This window comes from Medicago truncatula, chromosome 6, assembly GCF_003473485.1.
Source record: "Medicago truncatula cultivar Jemalong A17 chromosome 6, MtrunA17r5.0-ANR, whole genome shotgun sequence".
Classification (NCBI taxonomy): Eukaryota; Viridiplantae; Streptophyta; class Magnoliopsida; order Fabales; family Fabaceae; genus Medicago; species Medicago truncatula.
In genome coordinates this window covers 8,798,597-8,807,218 of record NC_053047.1, presented here as the reverse complement: position 1 = coordinate 8,807,218, position 8,622 = coordinate 8,798,597, and the positions used below count along the sequence as shown (strand labels likewise).

The 8,622-nt window shown below is 33.1% G+C and overlaps 1 protein-coding gene across 2 annotated transcripts; it reads right to left on the bottom strand.

Moving 5' to 3' along the window:
* Positions 1 to 645: 645 nt before the first annotated feature.
* Positions 646 to 6,792, bottom strand: LOC25495752 (GTP-binding protein ERG). Of its 2 annotated transcripts, none has more exons than XM_013595983.3 (8): positions 5,906 to 6,789; positions 5,119 to 5,208; positions 4,064 to 4,209; positions 2,425 to 2,583; positions 2,233 to 2,299; positions 1,862 to 1,969; positions 1,614 to 1,753; positions 646 to 1,126 (listed from the first exon to the last, which is right to left on the bottom strand). In XM_013595983.3, exons 1-8 carry the CDS (start codon positions 6,356 to 6,358, stop codon positions 1,042 to 1,044), a joined length of 1,248 nt encoding a protein of 415 aa, XP_013451437.2. In that variant the 5' UTR covers positions 6,359 to 6,789; the 3' UTR covers positions 646 to 1,041. The 2 variants fall into 2 exon arrangements, 1 of the variants encoding a protein (XP_013451437.2); XR_005642085.1 differs by having other exon boundaries at positions 1,108 to 1,126; positions 1,614 to 1,727; positions 5,906 to 6,792.
* Between the last annotated feature and the right edge of the window lie 1,830 nt (positions 6,793 to 8,622).

The window sequence follows — 8,622 nt, the reverse complement described above, 5'->3', positions numbered from 1 at the left end:
TTTATTATTTTATTTAAGGAGTAAAAATGTCTTCATGGTAAAAAATTATTATTTTATTTATTTTATTTATCTCTTATTTGCTTTTTATTTATTTATTCAATAAAAAAGCATCTACCTCAACAAAAAAATCTGATTCAAAGATAAAATTCCAATTATATGCAGTTAAAATGTTTGATGACCACTTAAAAAATCCGTCCAAATTATTGTGGTTATATTTTTTTTTTAGGAATATTGGGTTATATTTAGCCTAGTAGTGATAGTGAAAAATAAGTTGAAATGATAATAAATAATAACTTTTTGAAAAAATATGGTGACACTCGCTCAAAGTCATGAACTCGTTTACTCTTTCTCAAGGTCTCAGGTTCGGTGCTAATTTAAATGAGTTAGTTTACCTTCTTCAAAATCACAACCATTTTAGCTTAGGACGCAAACAAGCTAGAAGGAGAAATGATTGAGAAACTTAAAATTGTTTTACTTTTTTCAATTAATCATTCAGTTGTTTTTAAAAACATCATCATGATTAAACACAAATAGCTTCTTTCACAACAAATTATTCCAACATCGATTACGGTTGACATATAAAAAAACGCAAAGCAAATAGACAACCAAAATTTTATCATCAAAATTTCTATACAGAAAATAACATTGCACAATAACCAAACTCGTATCTCACCATTTTCATACAACCAAATGCCCTAGTTGTGTTTTGTATAAAACATAAGTCAATAAATTTGAATGAACAAAAAAAACTGAAATTTCCTTTCAATTTTCATAAACAACCATAAACTTTAAACAAATTTGAGTTCTTAAACTTCAGCAATCAAATACTAAAAGGCATAACAAATTGCCGGCGTGAGATCACTTGTTTCTTCCAGAGCACTTATTTTATCTATGATGACCCTGTTCTCAAGCAAGGTTATGGAAGCTTCGACGACTTCAAAGGTCAGTGTAATTCACACACCCCTTTGGCATTTTACATGCATAACATGGTGTGTGGCAAAAAAGGTATCTTCTGAATGCCAAAGATATTCGCCTCGTTAATCATTTGAGCTTAACCTGAAGAACTAGATGCACTTGCTTTTTGAAAATGGTCCTTAGCTCTTCATTAGCTTCTATTCCTATTCTCCTGTTAAACAAACATGAACAAACAAATGTTTACCACTTCCGAATAATGACGCCAAAGCAACTTTTCATTTAAAGGTCGCAACTCGCAAGGTAGAGAAAAGAATCCTAATCATACACCCCTTCATGGGAGAAGGATTAATTAGGGCATGAGATGGGGAGGTAGACTCAAACAAGAAACTGAAGTAAATAAGAGGTAAATCCTAAGATGGATAAAAATAACGAGAAAAAACCTTATAGAAACTTTAATCGACCAAAAAGGTCATCAATTCCATCTGAGTCCAACGAAGAAACAAGATGAACCTGTCTAATCTTCATACTCAAAAAGTTTTGACATATGGAAAATGGCACAGCCATATATATAACAGAAAAAGATGGAGATATATATGGTTTTCCCATAATAATGTAATATCTAAAATAGGTGAAATTGCGAGAACAACGAACTAAAATTTGTTAAACTACAAAAAGGAAAGACAGAAGAAAGAAGTTACCCAATTTTTGAGCCACGCTTCCCCACAAGAATCTTGAGTTGGCCTAATTTGTTAGTGAGAAAGTGTTGTTCAATCCTAAGAGAACCATCTCGCAACTCTTTCCAGTCAATCAACCTATGTTCAATATCATATGGAATTTCCTGAATTGAGAAAATTGTGAGCCAATAAACACTATTATATAATCCTACAGCATACTCAGACACAAATTCTAGCTATCAATTAGAAGAACAAGTGAATTCAACAATTACCTGATGTACATGGTCCAACAACCTTTCACGCACAACTTCTAATGATATCATTTTCATAACTTCCTCGGTCATGGTAAAAGGATCTTCTTCCCAGGGCCGTTCTACTGCCTATTGCATAACAAACAATTAAAATCCAGTGTTAAGTCTTGGAGTTTGCAAGATAACAGGACAACTATAATTAAAAAAAAAAGTCTAATTGTAAGAAAAACAAATTCATATGCATGGTAGAAGGAAAAAAGAATTGTGATTCTATAATTGAAGGTGGGACAGTCTTGCTACACCCAGAAAAGAACATTGATGTTTCCTTGAAGTTACCAATACTATAATTTGTATACAACTAATATATATAGCAGACATAGAAAGATACATGCCTGCTCCATCAAGAACTGAGTCAAATCTTTTACGCCAGCCCCCTTCATTCCAGATATCATGAAACGCCTAAATAATAAAATAGCCAATAGAAGCAAGTTTAAGAAGTAGAGTCAATCTACAAAAATATTAAAATCAAACTCACACTGCAGACCAGTGTTTCCCTTAATCTTCAAACAGCAAAAAGACCTTACCTTTCAAATCCAGGAAGATTTTCGAATTCTTCTGCAACCTTCGTTAAGTCTTTCTTTTTCTCTACTAAATCAATCTTATTCATACACAAAACTCGCTTTTGATTTGGAATGGACCGTTCTCCCATTCGCTTGATCAGTTTTACAACTCTTGAATCAGGCCTATATTGATGGAATGTTAAAAAACGGAATGGGATCACTAATAATGAAAAGAACAATAAATGTATATTGTATAACATTAAAAGAATGGAAGAATGTATAACACTTGTCTGAGGTTTTTGACATACTAACACGTGTTGTATAAGAATCAAACAGACATCAGTGTCTGCAACATGTCGAACATGCGGACACACCTAAACCTTTGAGTGTTGGTGCTTCATACTGCTTGGGTACCAATGACCCATCGACACCCTAATACATCACACTAGGGATTACTGTATGAAGGACCGAAGAAGCAAGAAAATCCATGCCCAGCTATAAGTTAAGCAGACAACAAGATTTAATAAATCAATGACTGACTAAGATGAGGTGAAGACTAACAAAGAAGCAAGAAAATATATACTCGGCATTCAAATCAAACTTTCTGTAGATTCAAGTATCTTATCTATTGTCATAAGTTAATCCGCGCAAGACGTCTATAGCCATCTTTGCTTGGATAAATAATAGAGAAAAGTTGGGAAAGTTATAATAACAGATCTCTTGATAACCATTTTAAGTGGCAAATGAAGCCAAGTTAGCAACAATGCAGTCACTTTTATAGGCTTTTGACCAGATTCAGGGTAAACAATTTTAACACGAGTTTCGTATGGAATTTTCGGGGAAAAATTTAAAATATTAATAAAAATAAAAAAAGTTTAAACACAAATGTCAGAGTAGGTGGATTCTAAGGTGGGGGGTCAATTAAATCCATCACCGCAGCACCGGTGTACCACACTATATTTGACCATTGGATTAAATAAGACTATAGGATCTCCTTATTTTTGAGCATACCAGATCTAATATCTTCTCTGCAACCAGTTCTTTCTCTCCGCCTAACACATCTCATTTCGCCGCAGCACAACGACGTACCGGAACAACGGCTCCGGGCTTCGATTGTTCTACAACCACATACGAATATTTACTCCTCAGTTCACAAAATAAACCCCACAAGTTCCAATCATTTTGCCTTCAGATCTAAATCATATCTTTCATTTTCTCTCGAATGAATAATGCTCTGGTAGTGTATGGGTAGAAGATATCAACGTCGCGCGGAAAAACAACAACGCATATGAGACTAATACCCAAAAACTAAACCCAAAGAAAAGCCTAATTCCTACAACTGAACTCATTTGAAATCAAATTCCTACTTGAATTCATCGTCCTGTCAAAATCCCTCGTTTCATTCCTCATTATTTTTATTTCTTAAAACTTCCCTAAACTTGTTTTAATTTTATTTCAGTTTGTATTATCTTTCCATTTTTTCAATTCAGTGTGCAGCAAAATGAGATCTGGTAGGCGAGAGAAAGGATGGGTAAGAGATATTAGATCCAGTGTGGTCACGAATAAGGAGATCATATGGTCTTATTTAATCCAATGGTATAGTGGTACACCTCACCGTAGAATCCACAGTCAGTATTTCCTCAGATTAAACAAAACACTTTACCTAGTAATATGTCTATGGACATCAAAAATGACTATGAGCACTTCATAGAGATTGACTGAACTCCAAGCACTTTCAACACGAGCTTTGGCATCCTTATAAGGGAATCCGCTACAATTTAGCACGAGCCCTGGCGTATCAAAAAAACACTGCATAGAGAAAAAATGATCAGTGCAAATATGTGACCATGTAAACTGCGTTGTCAAATTAAAAACCCATCATAAAACAACATAATGAAACAGTAAGATCATGGCTAAAGTAGTGAATCTCCAAAGGTTTTAGTAAATATACTAATATAGTCAACAAACCAAACACAGATGACAAAAGGCAAGAACTACACGGGAGTAGGGCATGTTGAGAAAAAAATGAAGCAGTGATATTAATTTGGTAGGGCAGCAATACCAGATTTTAACAGGATGCCTAGGATAAAGGTTTACATGATCTCTTCATTCATAATCTATATAATTATTCAAGAAAAAAGCAGCAGTGGCTTCATTTATTATAAGCTGGAACTTCTTGAAACACCTTTTCTTTCCAATAATTTGACTCATTCAAATCCAAATTAAGCATATAAAAACAAATGAGCTTTTTTCTAATTGATTTATTTACTTGCTTCTAGAAAAATTGTAATTGTATTTTGCAATTGGCAAAATGATGTATACAATAATGATATATAACTAGCGTTAAATTTGTTTTAAAATGACACTACCAGTTCTAAAGCACAGATATATTTTCACATTTGCTATATGATCTTTTTTTCACTTTACATAATGAAATCTATGCAAAAGCACAAAAAAACCATGTTTCATTGGAATCAATCATGCATATATCGACGGTTCATGACCTTCACTGATACTATTGAATACTTTACCAGTCAAACATAATTGATATAGTTCGAGTATATCTGACTAAGATGCAAAACTCTTATACTCTGCATCGAAAGAATACCAATTTATTGCATCTACTACTTTCTAAAGCATAATAGCATAAGCCTCTGTTGTAACCTCAGCATTCCCTTTTACACACGACGAAATAAAATATACAGCCAAGTTACTCACAATTTGGGTGTCTCCTTTAGTCAACACGCCCACAACTTCATGAGTTGTGGTGTTTGTCTTACGTGAAACAGCCGCCACCTTTGTTCCAACCTATGATGATAAATCAGAAATAACATAAATCATATTTAGAAATGTTATGAACCAAATGCTGATTGAAATTTAAACTAATAATAATATAAATGGAAATGTTCCTCATAAGTTACAACCAGAGATCATGAAGAGGTTATCAAGATTGTGAGTGGAGCAGAAACAGAAAATAACAGAAATAGAACATGATAATATTGAGTGGAACAAGCTATTTAGAAGATGCAAATAAAATCAAACTAATAGATAGCTCCATTTCGGAGAAAGAACCAACTTCTCTAACTAAAACCTCTCAAATGCTCCCTATTAAAGAAAGGGAAATGCTAACGAGTGCCCTAAGGGCACTTTTTAACAACCTTAAATAGTACGTTTATGTTGATGGCTCTGTTTGGATAAACAGCTTATAGCACAAACGCTTATATATAAGCTATTTCTATGGCAATGATAAAATAAAGTTAATTGTTTCCATGTAAGCTGTTTTCATAAGCTATGCAGGAAAACTTATGAACAATGTTATAAGCTATGTTCATAAGCTCTACCGAACAGTCTCACATAACATATGCTAGTAGAAAAGTTCAAATAAGCTGAAATTTTTTCTAATCTTATCATATATAGTCTTAACATTCAATGCAACATCCTCATTTCAGCTACAACATAACATAACATGATGATTGAAATGCAATAAAGAAAGAAAGAACTTCACCATGTAGTTAGTGAGAGAAGATTTTCCAGCATTAGGAGCACCAATAATCCCAACAGACAAAGACTTCTGATCCTCCTCATTCACAACACCGACATCTTCATCTTCTTCCTCCTCCTCGGGTTTACTCAATGCAGCTTCCAACAAAGCCTTCTCAAGCGCCTTTGTTTTCCTCTCCTCCTCTTCCTCCTTAAACTTTATTCTCCCCTTCGGCTCATCGCCGAACACCAGTTTATCCGTTCGGTCTCGATATTTCTTATTCCACGTCACCTTCGGCTTTTCGTCGTTGTTATTAAGGATTGGGATTTCGTAGTGAGAACTATCGAAGGTTGCGTCTGAATGTTCGGGTTCCGGTGTGAGGGGTTCGGCGGAGAAGAAAGCGCGGAAGACGGTGGTGGTGATTTTGGGTGAAGGAGTTGAATAGAGAGTGTTTTTGAAGATTCTTAAGGATTTCATTGTAGAGTATTTTCATATATTATACCGTATTTTCATTTTTTTTTTCTTTCCCTCTTTCTTCCCCTGTACTTCAAGTCTGCAACCCTCACTCTCTTTCTTCTTCAACCTTCAATCTCTCTCTGTCACACAACCGTACTCAACCTCTGATCCCTCTTCGATTAACTTCCGACCGATGGTGGTGACGACGATGGAGGATGATGACTGATGAGAATGGTGGTTGTTGTGACGGTGGGAGGATGTGGTGGTGCGGAGTTCTGGATGACGGCGAGAGTTCAGAGAGAGGGAGAGAGAGATTGGACGGGTGTGGTGTTGGATGGAGGTCGGAGGTTGGTGACCGCAGTGGTGGGAGGGAGGACGGAGGTGGTATGAGGATGGTGGTGGTGGTGATTCAATTCAGAGAGAAACAAAAGAGAACAGGGAAGAGAGTGTGTAGTGGTTTTACCAAACTGCCCTTGATTTGAGGTTGAAATAACAAAATTGCCCATGGTGTTGGTATTGTGTCTAAAATTTTGTGTCTAATTATCATTTCTTTTCGAGGAGAGAAGACACGGTTGTAAACGGTGTTTTTTTTATTTCTTCCTTGAATTTTTTTGTTTCTTGCTCTTTTAAAGCCCATAAAAAATAAGATTTTTGGAGCCCAATAATTTTACTATTGTGTAAATTTTATAAAGTAAATATAATCTCTAATTGTTGATACTTTTTTAATAATCTATTTTTTGTAGAAAGTTTTTTTATTAAAATTGTATTAAATATAATAAAGTAACATAAAATTAAACAATTAAATAGAAATGGAAATGAAATTTGTAAAAAAGGTTAAATGAAATATATTTTAAATGCACACATATAAAAAAAACTATTTTGGTCATTTGTACATCTAAAATCAATTATGATGCAAAATAGTCAAACAACATTTTTTATATAAATCACTTCTATCGTAAAGGTGTCCAAACATAAATCACTTTTCACTCAACTCACTTTTAATCAGAATCAATTATATGGAATCAATTCTATCAAAATCAATTATATCCACCACACAACCAAACACACGCTAAGGAAATATGAGTAGAATATTAGTTTGAATATTTTTTTTGAAAGAATATTTGTTTGAAATATTGTTTTTAGCATTGTGATTTTATCCACAATTTTGACTATGTAATTTCCTCTTTGTTAATGTATTTGTAGACAAGATTTTTCGATTAATGCAGATTGATTGATCATATTGCATATGTAATGAGTAATTGAAATGTTATTTGTCATTGAAAATTGAATATAGGTTATTAACCATTGTTTTGAAATTCTCAATTTGAAAAAGAATATGGCTGCATTTGGGTTACAAACTAATCATTATAATAATTTTGCACCTAGCTTAATAGCACTTTGTAAAGGAAGGGCTATTATACACATAATATGATAGCGCTTTTAAAGGAAACGCTATTAAACACAACATGAATCATATTTAATAGACCTCTTTGTTAGCACTATAATGATATTACAATAACACTTTCAAAAAATGCTATTAAAAATCAGGCTTTTAATAACACTTTAAAAGTGCTATTAAAGAGGATCCACTTACAATAGCGGCGCGTTTAATAGAGCTTTTAAGTTCTATTAAAGGTAAGAAAAAGTGCTATTAAACATTTTATACTACTCTCTCCGTCCCAAATTGTATGACGTTTTGGGCATTTCACACATATTAAGAAATACAATTAATATTGTGTGGAAAATAGATATTATGAGTTGTTTTACAAAATTGTTCTTAATAAATAATATGGGAAAGAAAAATGAAAGAATTGAAAGAAGAAGGAGTAATAAATAATTAAGGTTATAATTGGAAAAGTAACATTAATATTGCATGGGTATTATAAAAGCGACATATAATTTGGGACAAATTTTTTCTCCTAAAGCGACATACAATTTGGGACAGAGGGAGTAGTTTTCATTGACTTAAAAGTATGTGAATGTATATATTAATATTTGATATGGACTCATTGTTTTAATTGCATTCTGGTCAATTACGATCAATAATGATTAATGCAAATAATTGTTGTTAAAGAAGTCAAATTGTGTTGTCCAAACGGTGCTTATAGTTAAAAAAACTTGCAAGAAAATAAAGAATAGGTGAAGAATATTTTTTTTTGGCAAATTCTATGGTACACCCAATATATTTGAGTGTATCGGTACACTCACTCTTTAAATTAATGGTTAAATGAGTTATTTTTTGAAGAAAAATATTATTTTCTATCATTTATATTTGTAATAACTAA

Excerpts from the sequence above, each read along its gene's own strand:
- LOC25495752 (XM_013595983.3), bottom strand. The coding sequence starts at position 6,358 with ATGAAATCCTTAAGAATCTTCAAAAACACTCTCTATTCAACTCCTTCA. Across the intron at positions 4,210-5,118 it reads CTAAAGGAGACACCCAAATT|TGTTTTTTTGATACGCCAGG; the intron begins GTGAGTAACTTG and ends TTCTCTATGCAG. Across the intron at positions 1,127-1,613 it reads AAGCGTGGCTCAAAAATTGG|GAGAATAGGAATAGAAGCTA; the intron begins GTAACTTCTTTC and ends TTTGTTTAACAG.